Genomic DNA, 18530 nt, shown 5'->3' with positions numbered 1-18530 from the left:
ACCGGTCGGGGCGGGGCTGGAGTTGGCAGGGAAGGAGTGGCAAGGACAGGCGAGGGCCAAGCGCCAGGAAAGGCTCCCTTCTAACTTCCTCGCACGTACGTTCCCTTGCCGGGACCCACGCTGGGGCAGCCGTCTCCTGTCCGCTTCCTCTCTCCCACTACCTTCAGGACCACCAGCTCCACGCTGTGGGGTAAGAGACTAGCACCACCCTCCCGCCGACTCCCGCGCAGTCGGCCGCATTCCACGCCCCCTTCTCGCCCGCGCGCGCGTCGCAGCTGCAGCCGCCGCCAGAGGGGGCGGGGCCTGGGCCCCGGCGCACAGTCAGCCACGGTCCCAGCCTGCCCCGCGCCGGCCAACGAGAGCAAAGTCAGTGACTCACCTCCGCCGCGCTAACTCCTCGCTCGCTCTCCCCTCACACACGCTTACGCCCGGTTAGAGATGGCGGCGGCAGCGGCTGGGGACTCTGACTCCTGGGGTGAGAAGTTACGAGTGGCAGGGCGCGGGCCGGCTCTGACCCCAAGCTGAATCAGGCACTAACGCGACTCGCTCTCTTCCGTAGACGCTGACACGTTCTCCGTGGAAGACCCGGTGCGGAAGGTGGGGGGCGGCGGTACTGCTGGTGGAGACCGCTGGGAAGGCGAGGACGAGGACGAGGACGTCAAGGTGGGTGCGGGCCGGGGTTCCGGGCCGCGCGGGAGCGAACTGGCGCTGTCTTGGGCGGAGATGCCCGCCGACGAGCGGACGGGTGGACTCTGGGCCCAGGGGCGCCGCCCGGGCCTGCGGGCTGTGGGTCCAGGGGCGAGCGTAGGGCCCCCTGGTGCCCCCCTCCTCTACGCTTGCCGGCCATTTGGGCCGGAATCGAGCAGCGTGGCCTTTTCGACTTCCTTGGCTAGGACTGTGGCCTCCCCACTCCCAGCCCATCTTTAAGGGTCTGCGTCCCGGCCTGGATCCCACCCGCCAACTGGCGACGGGAGGTGACAGCAGTGGCCGGGCCGGGCCCACGTGCAAACTTCGTGGTCTGGAGCCGCTCGCCAGAATGATCTGGGAAGTTGGGGCTTAAGCCCTATGGCTTATTCCATATGGAGTCTTATAACCACCTGCGTTTTGGAGCTCAGGTCTCCCTAGGGACAGTAACTCATTTATGTTTCTGAAGGCCTCTTTGTAGAGTTTGTTGGAGGAGTTAGATGAATGAAATATTGTGGTTTAATCTCAGCCTTTTTTCCTCCCACAAGACAAATAGAAACAGTAAAGTTTATGAAATAACTTTAGACCCCCCCCTCCCCCATCTCCCTGTTGTAAAAAGAAAGATTAACCGAGTACTGAGATAGCCACAGCAGTTAGCTGTCAGAAACCTAGGTCAGAATCGACCTGGAAAACGGAGAGTTGACAGAATGTGTTATTTATCCGCATACGAACAACGCCTAAGGAAATATTGGTTAGAATAGAAGGGGGGGGGGCAGTGTTTTTTCCCCCCTATGCCTTGTTGATCTGAACCAGATTACCGTTGTCGTTTGTTGTTGAAAACGCCTGGGGACTCATCATATGGGTCCAGATGACGTTATGACTAGTAGTGCATTCATTTCTTTGTTGTTTTTGTTTCAAGTAGTTAACAAACATCTCAAGCCCAGAATATTAAGATTTTTTTAAACAGAACTCTAAAAATCTTTTTATATTTGTGCAAAGTTTTGTATGACTTGAGAAAACTGTTTCTCTTGGTTTTGATTCACTTAGTGAGTATTTTACTTTCCTAACTTTATACCCTTATACCCAACATACATTGGTAGTCCTATTAAGTCCTTCTGCTTGGGTTCAAAAATTTTAAGCTAGGTAATCACAGTGAACTTAATACTACTTATGTTCGGATTTTACCTTTTTCTCCTGAGTCTGATGATGTCGCTGTCTAATTTATTGAACAGTTTGAGGTCCAGAAATAATGTGAGCTTTGCACACATTGGAGTCCAATAAATGAGTAGTACTGTTGTGAATATACTTAGATGCTTCATTTACTTGTTGTATAGACATGGGAATGGATTGTGTATCATTCCCATTGCAAGATATTAGTTACCATTTTACATTGTAACAGATTTTCTGTTTTGAGTCTTTAGTTCACATTTGCCCTTTCACTTTTTCTGTGCTTACTGGATGCAGCAGTTAGGACATCTGTTCTGGAAATTGGGAATAATTCTGCAAATGAGAAGATAGAGAAATCAGGAAAGAAGTACCAGAAAATGAAGTTTGAATGGAGTAGTCTGGACTAATGCTGTGAATCCTGATGAATATAATTCTTACCGCTTGGGACTGATTTTGGAGATTTACAGGTTGTAAGGGACCATAAAGGTCATCTTGTCCAGTCACTCTTTTAGTGCAGAATTTCTTTCTTTTATGCAAATATCTTATTTCTTTTACATAAACATTGGAGTTTATCTTGGAGAAAAAAGCTGAACTTGTCATTTTATTTCTCAGTTGAAATGTTGGTTTATTTCTGTTGGATTTCCTCAAGATTCCCAAGTAATAGTATTCATATATTTGTGGTCATAAACAAGTTTTTTAATCTTTCCTTTTAGTTTCCCAATCTAAATTGTCCTTACAGGAGATACCTTTAGGGGGTTGTTTTGCATTTTAAATGATTTAATATATCTAGCATTAAGCAGAGTTGTCTACCACTTGGGGAAGCACTCAGTAAACATTAATACTCTTACATCAAGAAGTTGTCTTAATTTTTCTGGCTTGTGGAAAATACCCTGTTTAGATTTACCATCTGGGTTTATTTTGTGCCACATTGTGATTTCCTGAACTCCAGAGTACTCTCCACAGTGGCTCTTTACTGTGAATTTTGTGTTTTGAATGGAATGATTAACAAGCAAGTTTTTGCTTCCTTAGTTTACCAATCTAGAGTTGAATTTTGTCACTTTGGATGGTAGTGAGTAGTACCAAATTTCTGAATTCTGATGTTTTAGTACATAATCCGTTTGTAAGGATATGAAGACAAGGCTTAGTTTTCACAAGATCCAATAATCATAGCCTTAAGTAGTACAATATATGATTTCTTTTAAGCCTTCAAAGGTAAGATATGTAGAAACAGAATAAGTTCTTTGCTTTATGTTGTCATCCAGTGTTTAACCTTTAAGAATATAGATTTATTTTATTATTTTTTTTTGTTTATTGTCAAGTTGGTTTCCATATAACACCCAGTGCTCATTCCAACAAGTGCCCTCCTCCATGCGCATCACTTATTTTCCTAAAAATAGTTAATGTCATTTGTAATATCCTGAGAAATGAAAGGAAAACTGAGGTCTTTGTTACGGCAATTTGCTTCAGTAGTTTACTGTTTTTCAGTAGACATTATAACATTTTGCTGTCCTTGACTTTGTTGTCTGACAGTGACAGAAATGGATTTAGGAGAAACTCTGGAATTGTTAATCATGAGGAGAGAAGCCTATGCTTCTTCTCAGGTAAAAAGATGACAACCAGGGGTGCCTGGTTGGCTCAGTCAGTAGAGCATGAGACTCTTGATCTCCGGGTTGTAAATTTGAGCCAACTGTTGGGTATAGAGATTACTTAAATAAAATCTTTAAAAAGAAAGAAAAGATGAGAACTAGGAAGCATACTCTTGTGTCATGCTGGCTTTATTTTACCTTTCTTATCCTGATGTTATGCAGAGGTAGTGGGAGGAAGTGTTCCTTTGGCGTCTATCACTGGGCTCCTTCCCCATTGCTGGAATGATGTGTAGGTTGTGTTAAGGCAGTGAGTGCCTATCCCCTACAAACAGAGACAGTACAGCTTTTACTTTATTTTACTAGCCTCCTAGTATTTCAATACAATAGATTAAAAGCTGGATTTATTCAAGTTGTATAGAATTGTTCTGAGAAAACTAGCTGTGTTCAAGCATCTCTGGAATTTTGCACATATAATGTTATTATAGAATTCTTTTTAAAAGATCCGAGAATGAACTTAGTTGAAAATTGCCTGCCCCATCCTACCCATTCATCTAGCTTTTGAGATCATATCCTGCTTAATAGCTTAAATCTACCAGAGTGAGGACATTTTTCAAGCATTGGAAATAGCATTTCTGAAGAGGGGGAGATTTTTGGGAAGTACTCAGAAGGTGGGCATTTGGCCAGGAAATGGGTATCTTGAAGTGTGTAACTTCTCATGACAGATTCCAGACATAAATGGAACTAAAGAAAAGTTTAATAAATCCATGAGCAAGCAGTCTTATTTCTTCTTTATCTCCACTTAACTATTCTCCTCCAACCAGATTATTTTGAGGAAAATCTCAATTATATCATTTCAGTACCTAACAGTTGTTATAAATTATTAAGTTTTTAGTTAGGAAGTGTTATTTTTTTTTTTTTTTAATGTTTGTTTTTGAGAGTGGGTGGGAGAGAGACAGAGGATACAAAGCAGGCTCTGTGCTGTCAGCACAGAGCCTAATTCAGGGCTTGAACCCTCAAACTACGAGATCATGACCTGAGCCAAAGTCCAACGCTTAACCGACTGAGCCACCCAGGCGCCCGTTAGGAAGCATGTTTGATTGAAAATGTGTTTGTCATGCTGGATGACTGAAAATAAATAAGGCATTTTTTTTTAGTGTTCATTGTCTTGATCTTGCTTTAGCCAGGCATTTAAAAAAAATTTTTTTTTAATGTTTTATTTATTTCTGAGAGAGAGATTGAGAGAGAGACAGTGTGAGCAGGGGAGGGTCAGAGAGAGAGGGAGACACAGAATCTGAAGCAGGCTCCAGGCTCTGAGCTGTCAGCCCAGAGCCCGACGCTCGAACCCACAAACTGTGAGATCGTGACCTGAGCTGAAGTTGGACGCTCCACCTACTGAGCCACCCAGGCGCCCCTAGCCAGGCATTTAAAGTAGGATTGATTAATAATAGTTACAAATGTGAGACAGGAGGCATTGAGATGGAATTCAACTTGAGTGCTGAGCCACAATACATAGTAGGATGTTGAAAACTTAATGAATTGAATTAAATGAAATAGAATTTATAGAGGCAAGTGTCTTGGCTTCCAGAAACCAGCATAGTTTTGAGATGATGGAAGAACATTTAGGCTTCTTTTAAGAACTGAACTTTGCTGGGAAGTCTAGACTTGTCAGAAGCCTATTACACAGTTCTGAGGTCTCCTAGAGCACATCAGTTCGGCTTACAGAACATCAGTAAAAGATTCTGTTCCTGCAAAAAGTTATTCTTTATCTAAACCAAATTACTTAAAGGGAAGTAAAAGAGTATATGTTAATTAATGGACTCTTGCTATGGTGCAGAAGAATTTTACTGCTCCTTTGAAGCTACTTCTATTTGATGATCTATAAATATATCTTGCTTAAGTTGGAAAGCATTTTCAGCCCTAAATGTGTTCTCTCATTGCACGTGACGTTCTCTAGTTGTACATTGTAAAAATGACAGATCAGCCGACTACTGGCTATATTATAAGTGTTTGTTTATTTATTTATATTTATTTATTTATAATTTTTTAAATGTTTTATTTATTTCTGAGAGAGAGAGACAGTGTGAGCAGGGAGGGTCAGAGAGAGAGGGAGATACAGAATCTGAAGCAGGCTGCAGGCTCTGAACTGGCTGTCAGCACAGAGTCCAGCATGGGGCTCGAACCCATGAACCGGGAGATCATGACCTGAGCCGAAGTTGGACACTTAACTGACTGAGCCACCCAGGTGCCCCTTATTAGAAGTGTTTAAAAAGCAAGGTTTAAAAATTTTGTTTTGTTTTCAATTAGTCATGTTCAGTTGGGAAGTAGGTTTTATTTTATTTCATCTTATTTTATTTTTTAGTGTTTTACTTATTTTTGAGAGAGAGAGAGAGAGACAGTGTGAGTAGGGAAGGGTCAGAGAGAGGGGGAGACACAGAATCCGGAGACAGGCTCTAGGCTCTGAGCTAGCTGTCGGCACCGAGCCCAACGCGTGGCTTGAACCCATGAACCGTGGGATCATGACCTGAGCCGAAGTCCGATGCTTAACTGACTGAGCCACCCAGGTGCCCCAGGAAGTAGGTTTTAAACTTGAAAAGCAGCCATCTCTTTTCAGAGCAAAGGCTTCAAATGATGTTGGGTGTGTATCTGTAGAAGAAGAGTATAGATAAGAGGTTTATAAACTGCCTCTATTCTTTTTTTTCTTTTAATTTTTTAAAATACTTATTTTTGAGAGAAAGACAGCATAGGCTGGGGAGGGGCAGAGAGAAAGGGAGACAGATTCTGAAGCAGGCTCCAGGCTCTGAGCTGTCAGCACTGTGCCCCACATGGCGCTTGAACCCATAAACCACAAGATCATGACCTGAGCTGGGGCACCTGGGTGGCTCAGTTGGTTAAGCGCCCAACTTTACTCAGGTCATGATCTCATGGTTTGTGAGTTCACGCCCCGCATCAGGTTCTGTGCTGACAGCTCAGAGCCTGGAGTCTGTTTCGGATTCTGTGTCTCCTTCTCTCTCTGCCCTTCCCCCACTCGTGCTCTGTCTCTCTGTCTCAAAAATAAATAAACAAAAATAATTTTTTTTATTTTTTTTTTAAATCATGACTTGAGCTGAAGTCGGATGCTTAATTGACTGAGCCACCCAGGCTCCCCTAAACTGCTTCTGTTCTAAGGAAGCTAGCTAGGCCATTTTAGGAGATCACCCTGAGTGGCTCAGTCGGTTAGGTGTCTGACTTCAGCTCAGGTCATGATCTCATGGCTCGTAATTTCGAGCCCTCATCCACAAACCCTCGTTGGGCTTTGTGCTGACAGCTCAGAGCCTGGAGCCTGCTTCAGATTCTGTGTCTCCCTCTCTCTCTCTGCCCCTCCCCTGCTCATGCTCTCTGTCTTTCCTTTAAAAATAAACATTAAGAAAAATATTTTAATTGAATATTATAGTTGGAAGATTTATTAGCTACCAGAAGTTGGGTGAGGAATTTACTTGGTTATTATAGGTATTCTCTGGAACCAAATAACCATTTAGAGCTTACTAAATTACAAACTTACTCTCTATTTAAACATGTTAATTTTAGGTGTTTCTCTAAGAACCTTTTTTGAATTTTATCTGAACTTATTGTCAGCATTTACAAAGTCCTAGTGTTTACAGAAAATTGGGCAGATTTTGACCTTACATTTACTTTTTAGATACTGGCAAATTTTATAACTAAGGAAACAAAAACTTTAGTTTTGGGGGGAAACTACTTGGCCTTCTGCTTTGGGAATTACATCGATTTGGAAGGGTGACCAGTTTCTCTGTTGACATCACTGTGCTCTCTTCTTTAGGGACTTGTCCCCAGTATGGTGGAAGTTTTAGGGCAGACTTGTTTTGAGCACTCTGGGGTGAGAGTGACAGGCAGAACTTGCCTCTCATGGTCCTTTTATGAATACAGAAGCAGATACTAAAGCTGTTCCCAGGACTTGTAGATAGGAACCACTGCTTTTGCTGCTAGAATCCATCCTGTGGTGGAATTCTAGCTAGGCTCATTATGTCTGCACTGATGGGACAGTTTAACTTGAGTGTCTGGAATAAGGTGTTTTGATAGGGAAACTAGGAACTGGGATAGGGGTTGTACATACAGTTGAGATAAATGAGATTTTGAGGGAGCAGGGATATGGATGGGGGTGGAGTGATGTTTTACTGGGAAAGGGAACTGAGAAATGCTCCTCTCATGTGTCTGTTCTCCATGTTGGAGGTATTGGGATGGAGCTGCTCATTTTTAGCCATACTTCTCTCCTCTTGGCCTCCTAGTATCAGAGGCTGCTAGACTTGTTTCTTAAAATTAATAGAAAACCATCACAGGCAATTTGAGGTAGGTAACTGGTATAGTTGTAGCTGGACACATCACTCTGTGCCACACCCTTCCTTTGACGAGCTTTCTTGCAATCCCAGGGGAGCTCATTCCAGAACTGATTGGAAGAACCAATTTTGGTGGGGAGGAACCTGGTTCTCAGATAGGTTTGGTATACTTCAGGGATCCAGTAAGAAGTTGTTTACTATGACCGTTTCAATGAACTTTAGTCTGTTCAGACCTGTTTACTTCATTGTTTGTTGTTTGGTTTGGTTTGGTTCCTTCGTTGTTTTTCACTGAGATTTTGGGATAGCTATCTGAGGGCCTTAATGTTCTTACCTATAAGATGGGGACACCACCACCTTAGTTACAGGACTTTGTTAGGGTTAGCTCTGTTACTACATGTAAGGCCCTTTGCACAGTGCCTGGTGCAAAATAAACACTCAGTAAATGCCTTATTATCATCATCATCATCACTATCATTAATAGAGAGTGATGAATATGTACCTCTTTGAAGTAAGCAAATGGTCTTCCTGTCTGGAGCACTGCCTAAGCAGAATCTCACCCACAGACCAAGCTTTTTATGTTCTGTGAAGATTAAAACAACAAAAAACTCCTAATAGATCATTTTTATTTTCAACTCTAGGGTTCCTTTTGTACTGTGGTGTATTGATAACAAGCATTTAAGAAAACCAGTCAGATTATACAAACATTTGCTTTTTAATTTATAACTCTTGTATCTTAGATGTCCAAATAATGACTAGCAGGTTTGCTTTCAGTCTGTTAACTTTGAACTGTGAGTTAAATTGCCAAGGTGAGGTGATTATAAAAATATTTTACTTTTATACAAGTTTCTTACTACTCTGCTTGCAGAGCCCATGACAGCCTTAATCGGGGTTTTTTAGTTCTTTGGTGGACTTAGAGAATTTTATTAAAATTGAGGCTTTGTTAGTTTAAATACCTAGACTGATTCACATTATGATCTATCTTGTTGTAAAACAGAAGCTTGGTGTCATAGTTATGGCACATTAGTCAGTCTCTACATCTTCCAGTAGCAGCAGGGCCTCCTGCAATCCTGTGGTTCAGCTTTAAATGGCTATCCCTATTAAACTTACACATTTCTAAATTCTTTGGAGCCTTTGGAAAATTGTTTGATAATCGGTTTATATTTAGTTCAGTGACTGTGTTAGATATAGAAAAGACATGAGTATAGATTGACCTTAAAGTGCCCTGCTCAAGTTAGGGAGTGGGTTCAATAAGCTATTGATCAGCTTTCAACTGCTCTTAAATACTGGGCCTTAAATATTCTATAGATTTAATTCATTAATCAGAGTTGTGTTGTATGGAATGTTGCTTGAAATCATTGAGCCATTGGCTAGAATGTTGGATGCTTTCATATTTGGGAAAATAAGAAATATAAAGTCCTTTTAATTTTTTATTTAAAACAACTGCAAATTACTTTAAGAGAAGTAGTTTTGGCCTAGTTGTCTTGTGTTTTGTTAATGGAGAAGCTTTTTTCTTTTAAAATAGAATTAGACAAGTTGATACAAAATTTCATATGGAAAAACAAACATGCAAGAATGGCCAGGAAAATACTAAAAAGCCTGAAAACCTATAAGGGAGGAAACCAGACCTGATCTACATTAAAACATACTATAGTTAATTAAAATAATGAAAGCAGTGTTGGTATTGGTGCATGAAGAAACAGTAGACCAGTGGGAATGCAGAAACAGACCAAGTACCTGTGAAAATTTAGTGTATGTTAAATCACAGGGTTCAGGTGTACTTTTTAATAACTGATGCTGTGACAGTTGGGTAACCATTTAGAAAAAGAATTAGATCCATACTTCATACCACACAAAAGAAAAAATTCCACATGGACTAGAGATGTAAATAAAAAACAAAGCTTACATGTTCTAGAAGAAAATGACTTGATGAAATCCACAGGCAGTAAGAAAAGACTGATAAATTTTACTGCATAAATGTGGGGTGCATACACTTCATAGGGAAATACTAGAAGCATTTCCATTAAGAGCAACAAAGGCAAGGCGCCTGAGTGGCTCAGTGGGTTAAGCATCTGACTCTTGGTTTTGGCTCAGGTCATGATCTCAAGTTTTCTGAGTTCAAGCCCTGCCTTGGGTTCTGTGCCGACATTATGGTGCCTGCTTGGGATTCTCTGTCTCTCTTTCTGCCCCTCCCCCGCTTGCTCATGTCTCTCTCTCAAAAAAAAAAAAAAAAAAGAACAAGGTGGGGCGTCTGTGTGGCTCAGTCAGTTAAGCGTCTGACTTTGGCTCAGGTCATGATCTCATGGTTTCATGAGTTTGAGCCCCACGTCGGGCTCTATGCTGATAGCTAGCTCAGAGGCTGGAGCCTGTTTCAGATTCTGTGTCTCCCTCTCTCTCTGACCCTCCCCTGTTCATTCTCTCTCTCTCTCTCTCTCAGAAATAAATAAAACATTAAAAAAAATTTTTTAAAAAAAGAACAAGGCAGTGATGCCTATTATCTCTGCCACTATTCACAGTGTACTAGAGGTTTAGCCAGTGCTGTTAGATAAATCAGTTGTGGAGGTATAAGAATTGGTAAAGAAGTAAAGCCATTCTCATTTACAGATGATATTATAGTACACTTGGAAAACTCTAGAGAATCAATGAAAGTGACAAATTAATTCAGTAAGGTAGCAGGATATAAAATTAACATGTAAAAACCAATTGCATACACAAATAATAACTAAATAGGGCACATAACAGGGGAAAAACCCTATTTACAGTAGGAATGCAGAAAAGAAATACTTAAGAATAAACCTGAAGAGAAATTCACAAAACCTCCAAGAGAGAAACTTTAAAACATTCCTTGAAAGAGACAGAAATAGACTTGAACAGATGGAAAAACAACCCTTTTCCTTTGGTTAGAATGGCTCAACATTATGAAGGTGTGCATTTTTTCCAGCATTAATTTACAATTTTAGTGCAATACAAAAAAAACAGTAACAAACTTGTTTCTGTGGAGTTAGACAAGTTGTACATGGAAAAGTAAACATGCAAGAATTATTAATATAAATCCTTTTCTTTAGGATAACTGGGATGATGATGATGATGAAAAAAAAGAGGAAGCAGAAGTAAAACCAGGTGAGCCGCTGGGTTTTCTTCATTTTTGGTTTTATATCTTAGTGAGCATGTAATACTTATGTCAAGATAAATGACAAAATGCTTGCAAAATTGAAAATTTTTGTGTTTAGAAACCACACATCCTTCCGTTCTCAATTTATTCTCTTCTTCTCCCCTCAAAACATCGTCAGATGGATACTGCCTGCCTCATTTTGTTTGAGTGCTGCTGTTAGGAGGAGACAGTAGAGGGTGTGACCTCATATTTTAATAATCTATATCCTGCTGAAAGCACTGGGGAAATATGAAGGGAGATGTCTGGGTCCTAGGGGTCAGTCAGATAAGACAAGAGAAAGGAAGAGTCCCAGAACTTTCCCATTCTTATTTGCGAGTAAATCACCATATGATTGGAGCTGGGAGAAGTTTGGTCTCTTGAAGTATACTATTGTTATCTGTCTCATCCATAAACTGGGAAATATTCAAGGTAACTGTGATTAAAACATTTCTTTTAGAAGTAAAAATTTCAGAAAAGAAAAAAATTGCAGAGAAGATAAAAGAGAAAGAACGGCAACAGAAGAAAAGGCAAGAAGAAATTAAAAAGAGGGTAAGTACTATTCATTTCCTGAAATACAGAATTCTCACATCAGTAATCCTGCAATGTCAATAGACAGCAATTATTACCTAGCAGTCTGAGAGCTTTGTAAAGACTATAAATGGACACTGTCAGAGAAATAATTCCTCAATGAATTCTGTGTCTCCCTCTCTCTGCCCTTTCCCCACTTGTGCTCTGTCTCTGTCTCTCATTCTCTCTTTCAAAAATAAACATTAAAAAAAAATCCTCCCAAAAAAGTAGAGCAGTAACCAAAATGAATAATCAAAAATATCACCTAAATTGAACAGGTGCTAATATTTTGTCATATTTGCTTCATTTTTGTTGTTAAAATATGATCAAGTAAAACATGTGTTTTACCTTTAAATACTTCAGTATGCATCTCTGAAAAATCAAAGCTATTTCTCACATGATTACGAACCCAATAGGATGAACAGTAATTTTTTAACATCATCAAATACTCTATCTGCCTTTTTTTGTTTTTCTTTTTTGAGAGTGCACAGAGCAGGGAAGGGGCAGAGGAAGATAGAATCTCAAGCAGGCTTCATGCTCAGTGTGGAGTCTGATGTGGGGCTTGATCTCATGACTGTGAGTTCGTGACCTGAGCTGAGATTAAGAGCCTTAGGCTTAACGAACTAAGCCACCCAGGTGCCCCTGTATGTGCCCAATTTCTAATTGTCCTCAAATGTCTTTTACATATGGTTTGAACAAGGACCTTACATTCATTGCATTAGGTTGTAAACATATCCTAAGTCTCCTAGAGTGTCTTTCTCTCTGTTTTTAAAATGACATTGAGGGGGGCCTGCGTGGCTCAGTCGGTTAAGCATCCAACTCTTGATCTCGGCTCAGGTCATGATCTCATGGTTCGTGAGTTCAAGCCCCACACCAGGCTCTTGGCTGATAGATCAGAGCCTGCCTGGAGTTCTGTTTCTCCTCTCTGCCCCACCCCCCACCCCATGCTCTGCTTATGCATATGCACATGCTCTCTCTCTCTCTCAAAATATACGAACTAAAAAAAAAAAATAATAAGTAAAATGACATTCACTTATTGAAGGGAGGAGACCATTTGTCTTGTAGAACATCCTACCTTCTCGATGTGTGATTGTTTACAGTTGCAATTTCCTGTAACTTGGCCAGTAAGTCTAAAATTTTGATTGGATTCAGATTAAACATTTTTAATTGGAATACTTTATAGGTCATGCTGTGTGCTTCATATTGCGTCATATCACATGAAGAGTCTTGTAACGTCTGTCCTATTATTAGTGATGCTAAAATTGATGACTGGGTTAAGGTGGTAGTAGCCTGATCCTTCTATTGTAAAATTACATATTCTTGCAAGTATTCCAATTTCACATCAACCTCCGACCCATTAGTTTAGTGTCAGTAATGATTGTTGCCTAATTATTTTATTAGGGATTGCAGAATGGTGATTTTTCTCATCCAGTGACTTCTCTTCCATTTGTTACTGGCCAGCTTTTCTTCCTCTTCTACTTACTTTGCTGTTTGATTACTTTAATATGGTTTGTGCTAGAAAGGCAGAGTAAAAGCTTAATTGTTTTCTTTTAACCACTAATATCCAGAGTAAGGAGGGAGTGTAATAATAACTTCAAATGGTGAAAACTGAGGGGTTTGTGGGGGTGTATTTCTTTTGAGTAAATTTGTAGACTTACAGGTTTTATAAATTCATTGTGTTTTACTCAGGTAACAGTAATTATTCTTTTGATGCTCAGATTTTCCCAACTTTGGCCAGTAGGAAACCCTTTCAGTTGGTCTAATCTTCATCCTTTTGGCCGAACCCCATTAGTCTTTGAAAACGTCCTTGCCTTCTGGCACAATAAAGAAATGCCGGACTCATCTGGTAAACTCTTCTTTAGGCCTGGAATGTGCTACTTCTCTGAGGTTCCTAATGGAAATGTTTAGAAGTCAAATCTAGTTGCTAGTAGCACTTAGCATTATCGAGGTAGCCTTGCCTTCTAGACCCATTTTTATAGGTGAAGCTAGGAAATAAATGCGTGAGTATGTGTTGTGTGTGTAAGCTTTAGTTCATGGTTTCTAATAATGTTAACATACATTGCTTTTCTGCAATACCAGTACCAGTACTAACAATGTAAAGCTACTTTAAGTTTAGGATTTCCTCTGGCCATTTGTAGCAATGTGGATGGAACTCGAGGGTGTTATGCTAAGTAAAGTAAGTCAGGCAGAGAAAGATAGATACCATATGTTTTCACTCATGTGAAACAGGCGAAACTTAACAGAGGACCACGAGGGAGGGGAAGGAGAAAAAAATAGTTAAGGAGAGGGAGGGAGGCAAACCACAAGAGACTCTTAAATACTGAGAACAAACAGGGTTGATGGGGGTGGGGGAGAGTGAAAAATGGGTGATGGGCATGGAAGAGGGCACTTGTTGGGATGAGCACTGGGTGTTACATGGAAACCAACTTGACAATAAACTATAAAAAAAATAAAATTTGGACTTCGAATAAAAAAAGTTTAGAATTTGTTTGCAGGATTTTCTTTTCTTTTTGCACAGAGAATATATCCTGCTAAGGATGTATAATTATATCCTGGGTTCTAAAGTCATTTCTATTCTTTTCCATGTCAATATGCCTTTTGATACACATTTTAGATTCATTTGTTACCATTTCCATTTTTAAAGTTTTCTTTCCTTTTTAATTTTATTTTTTAAACATAAAATGTTCAGAAGGGAAAACCATACAAAAATGTTATACTCAGAAAAGTCTCAAACATCCTTCCTGTTCTATCCCCTCCATTCTGTTCCCTGTCACCCCCTATAAGAAATCTCCATTTTCACTAGTTTTTGGCTTATTCTTTTTTCTTTCTTTTATAGCTGTATGGTATTCCATTGCTACAAATATGTACCATACTTTATTTCACCAGTCTTCTAGTCATGGGCAGCTGGATCTTTTTCCCCAGTACTGTACTCGAATGAACAGTGCTTCCATGAACCACATGTGTGTCATTTTTAATGGGTGTAGTCATATTTGTAGGATTGTCAAATCAGAAATTGCTGGGTCAAAGGGCAAATTACATTTGTAGTCTTGGTAAGTGTTCCCAAATTGCCCTCCTTACCCAGTTGTACCAGTTTGCATTTGCCAACAATGGATGAGAGTGCCTGTTTCCCCAGTCAGGGACATTTAAATAATTTATACTTGTATATCTAGAAATATTTACATGTATGTTTCTATGATCGGAACAAGCAATAGAATCTTAAAACTCTGTCTAAGAAGCCATCTTTACTAGATCTTTCTTGGTCATTGAAGTTAGAATTTATACTTCTTTTGTTGTGTCCTGGTATTTGTATCCAACATAAAGAAACCTTATTCGTTAGAGTATGCTATGTTTGTCTTAGGTAAAATATTGAGTTAAGATGGGTTTAGTTTTTTTTTTTTTTTAATGTTTTTTATTTATTTCTGAGAGAGAGAGATAGCATGACCAGGGGAGGGTCAGAGAGAGAGGGAGATACAGAATCTGAAACAGGCTCCAGGGTCTGAGCTTGCTGTCAGCACAGAGCCCGACATGGGGCTTGAACCCACGAACCGTGAGGTCATGACTGGAGCTGAAGTCGGATGCTTAACCATCTGAGCCACCCAAGTGCCCCAAGATGGGTTTAGTTTTGATGTAGGAAATACTTAACGATGTCCAGATCTACAAAGAGAGTTAAGTCAAGATATTTGCTTTTTTCTTTCTACAGAGTATTCTGAGAGTTCCTAACTTGCCATAATGATGTTTCTTATTTCATCTTCTCCATGAGAAACAAAATGCAGTGTATTTCAGTAGTAGACTTTTGAGTCAGAATCAGAATCTGCAAGCTGCATAGACATAGTTAACTACAAATGGCATAAGCTCCCTTTGCTTTTTTCCCACTTGAATAAATACTGTCACAGATTTTCCCTCATAGTAATAGTGATACATTTGTTGTAGGAAGTATCACAGTATAAAATGATATTCACTAAACTATTGACTGTCAGAGAAGTAGAACTGGAAAATAAGTGACAACTTCTATTGCGGTGTCTTTAAATTTGTTAACAATGATAATGTGTTACTTTTGTAATAGTAGTAATATAAAAAATAAGAGGAAAATGTTTTTATGATTCTTTGGGGAAAAACATGGTTATGTGTGGGTGCACAAGTGGGGGATGGGGAGAGAGAGGGAGCGGGGCGGGGGGAAGAGAGAGAGAGAGAGAGATGCAGCCTGATGTGGGGCCACATCCCATGACCCTGGGGGATCATGACCTGGATGGAAATCAAGAGTCAGACGCTCAACTGACTGAGCCACACATGTGCCCCCAAAACATTTTTTTTGTTTGCACAGTACAGTTGACTTGTAAAAAATATGGGGGCTAGGGGTGCTGACCCCTGCACAGTCGAAAAGCTACATATAACTTTTTACTTCCCCCAAACTTAACTGTTAATAGCCTACTGTTGACTGGAAGCCTTACTACTAACACAGTCAACACATAATTTTGTAGTTGTGTGTATTTTGTGCCGTATTCTTCCAGTAAACTAGAGAAAAGAAAATGTTAAAATCATGAAGAGAAAATACATTTGCTGTACTGTAAACATCAAAAAAGTCTGTGAATAAGTGGACCCATGCTGTTCAAACCTGTGTTATTCTGTATTGTCATATGGCTGTGAAATATTTTAATTTTTAATGTTTTTGTGAGAGAGAGAGAAAGAGACAGAGACAATGTGAGCAGGAAGGGTCAGAGAGAGAGAGAGAGAGAATCTGAAGCAGGCTCCACCCTCTGAGCTAGCTGTCAGCACACAGCCCAACGCGGGACTCAAACCCACCAACTGTGAGATCATGACCTGATCCGAAGTCGGATGCTTAACCGACTGAGCCACCCAGGTGCCCCGGCTGTGGCATAGTTTAACTATTCTTTTGTTGAACATTTGGGTTATGTCTAAACTTATTTGAAATTATAAGTAATACTCCATTGGACATTCTTGTGACTAAATGTTAGTGTGCATTTTTGGTTTCTTAAGATAAATACCTAGACGTGGAATTGATTCCACATAAAGCATATAAAAGTATTTTAAGACTTGATGCACATTACCAAGTTGCTGTAGAAAGGTTGTTTCAATATACAGTCTTTAGCAGCAGAATGTGAGAGCGTGATTTCTCCCTTGTCTACAATCTCAATTCCATATCTTTTAAAAAAGGCTGTGGAAGTAAACCCAGTCTTCTTGGGTTCTAAACTCAGCTCTCTCACATTAGCACACAGCAGCTGTGTTAACCTTCTGTTACCATAGGCAGGTTGCTTAACCTCTCTGTGCCTCAAATTTTTTTCATGTAAAATCAGGATAAGAACGTCTAAAGTGTTTAGAAGGATGCCTGAAATATAATAAGCTCTTTATAAGTGCTGTTATTTATTTTTTATTAAAAAATTTACACAACAAAAACGTACTGGTCCATCGTAATCCCAGCTGTTTTAAAACTTCCTTTCTGTCTCATTTTAGTTAGAAGAACCTGAAGAGCCTAAAGTGCTAACACCAGAAGAACAATTAGCAGATAAACTGCGGCTAAAGAAATTACAAGAAGAGTCAGACCTTGAATTAGCAAAAGAAACTTTCGGTAAGGTGCAGGGAGGGGGTGATTGCTGTGAAATATTGAAGTTCCAAGTGCATGTTGCGGAAGTCTGACTAGTTATTAAAGTTTAGAAAACATCTTTTTTGGCATAACAATACTGGCTAACTTAGATATTAGAAGCAGTTTTTATTCTATATTTGTTTCGTTGCTTAAGGCAGAGTGAAATACATCTTCAGATTTTTTAATGATTATGTTTTGAGTATCACGTAAAAGGTTATTAAGATAAATCATTGGACCCAAACAACTGTTGCTTTAAATTTATCAGCTGGATGAAATTTGGAAATGTGAGGTCTTTGACTTTGAGGTTTAAGTATTAAAGTAACTATAAGGCTGTCCTATTGTCTTAAATCTAGATAAGAATGTCCTTGTGGGACATTCAGCTTCAGCTGTGCCTTTGCTCCGGATCATTTCTTTCTGTGACCCTTCTTGGCCCTCAACATGCCCTGTCTTTAGCAGGCTTCCATTTCTCTGTGCCGTGTTACAGCTGTGCTTGGTACATGAGATAAAAAACATACTCAGGATCCTGTATGTAGGGAAGTTTGGAGTGTTCTAGGGGGAGAGAGATGTGACATGAAGGGGAAAGTAAGAAACATGGCCGAAGAAGTAGTTAAAAGTTCTCCTTTTGTTTAATTAAGCTCATTGTTGTCATTACCTATTGAGTACTTTTCAGAGTAGAAGATCATGTTGAAACAGTTAAAGAACTTTGAAACCTAGAGCTAATTGTATCCCCATCCTTCCTGTTCTTTAAAATGGGATCAGGCAGGCTGACAAGAGATCATTGTCCTTTCTGTGGGAGGTGTGATTTTCTTACTCCGAGAGTTGCTGGCCATCTGAGGAATTGCTGTGGTTGCTTCTGTGCACACACCTCAGTGCAGAGGGCATGCAGCCATTATCCAGTGTCTTCATAGCATGGTAACACCCAGCCAAGTATTTATTAAAGACAAGAGTTTACATGGTACTTATAAATTTTAAAATGGGACCACAATTACAGATTACAAGGCAAAAACATGGATTCATACAGCCATCATTTGGTTAATAGGGTTTTAATGTTGTATTTCCCATACTAAAATACTGAATCAGTGATACTGTTAACAACTAGTTTGCTATTGAGGAAGATACAAAGTATACTGTCCCTTAGCCTAGAATACTTTTAGGCCAGATTCTTTGTGTTGGGATTTAAAAAAAATTTTTTTTTTAATGTTTACTTACTCTTGAGAGAGAGCATGAGCAGGGGAGGGGCAGAGAAATAGGGAGACATAGTATCCGAAGCAGGCTCCAGGCTCTGAGCTGTCAGCACAGAGCCTGATGCGGGGCTCAAACCAGCAAACTGCAAGATCATGACTTGAGCCAAAGTCAGATATTTAAATGACTGAACCACTCAGGTGCCCCTCTGTTGGGATTTCAACACATGGTTTATCCCTACTTGGCTTCTGGAGTCAGTCAGCTGCGTA

General features: G+C 40.0%; 2 protein-coding genes across 3 annotated transcripts in view; one reads left to right on the top strand and one right to left on the bottom strand.

Moving 5' to 3' along the window:
- The first annotated feature begins 342 nt into the window (after nt 1-342).
- The window catches only part of EIF3J (eukaryotic translation initiation factor 3 subunit J), a 22191-nt gene continuing 4003 nt past the window's right edge, over nt 343-18530 (top strand). Inside the window, exons 1-5 of the mRNA XM_077764496.1 lie at nt 343-475; nt 560-663; nt 10828-10882; nt 11371-11462; nt 16950-17064. Coding sequence (XP_077620622.1) covers nt 439-475; nt 560-663; nt 10828-10882; nt 11371-11462; nt 16950-17064 — 403 coding nt within the window. The 5' untranslated portion in view covers nt 343-438. The remainder of the gene's footprint in view (nt 476-559; nt 664-10827; nt 10883-11370; nt 11463-16949; nt 17065-18530) is intronic.
- SPG11 (SPG11 vesicle trafficking associated, spatacsin) overlaps nt 2056-18530 on the bottom strand; it is a 98657-nt gene continuing 82182 nt past the window's right edge. The window contains exons 41-42 of one of the 2 annotated variants that reach the window (XR_013335227.1): nt 3636-3759; nt 2056-2184 (exon numbers count right to left, since the gene is read on the bottom strand). Coding sequence is in view for 1 of the 2 variants with exons in the window: in XM_077764494.1 (XP_077620620.1) it covers nt 3737-3759 (23 nt within the window). In the remaining variant the exon portion in view is untranslated. Of the gene's footprint in view, nt 2185-3602; nt 3760-18530 lie in introns of those variants that run through there. The other variant, XM_077764494.1, reaches the window with a different exon arrangement.

This window comes from Crocuta crocuta, unplaced genomic scaffold, assembly GCF_008692635.1.
Source record: "Crocuta crocuta isolate KB4526 unplaced genomic scaffold, BGI_CrCroc_1.0 scaffold102, whole genome shotgun sequence".
Lineage (NCBI taxonomy): Eukaryota > Metazoa > Chordata > Mammalia > Carnivora > Hyaenidae > Crocuta > Crocuta crocuta.
The sequence above is the reverse complement of the archived record's forward strand: the minus strand, read 5'-3'. Positions and strand labels throughout refer to the sequence as shown.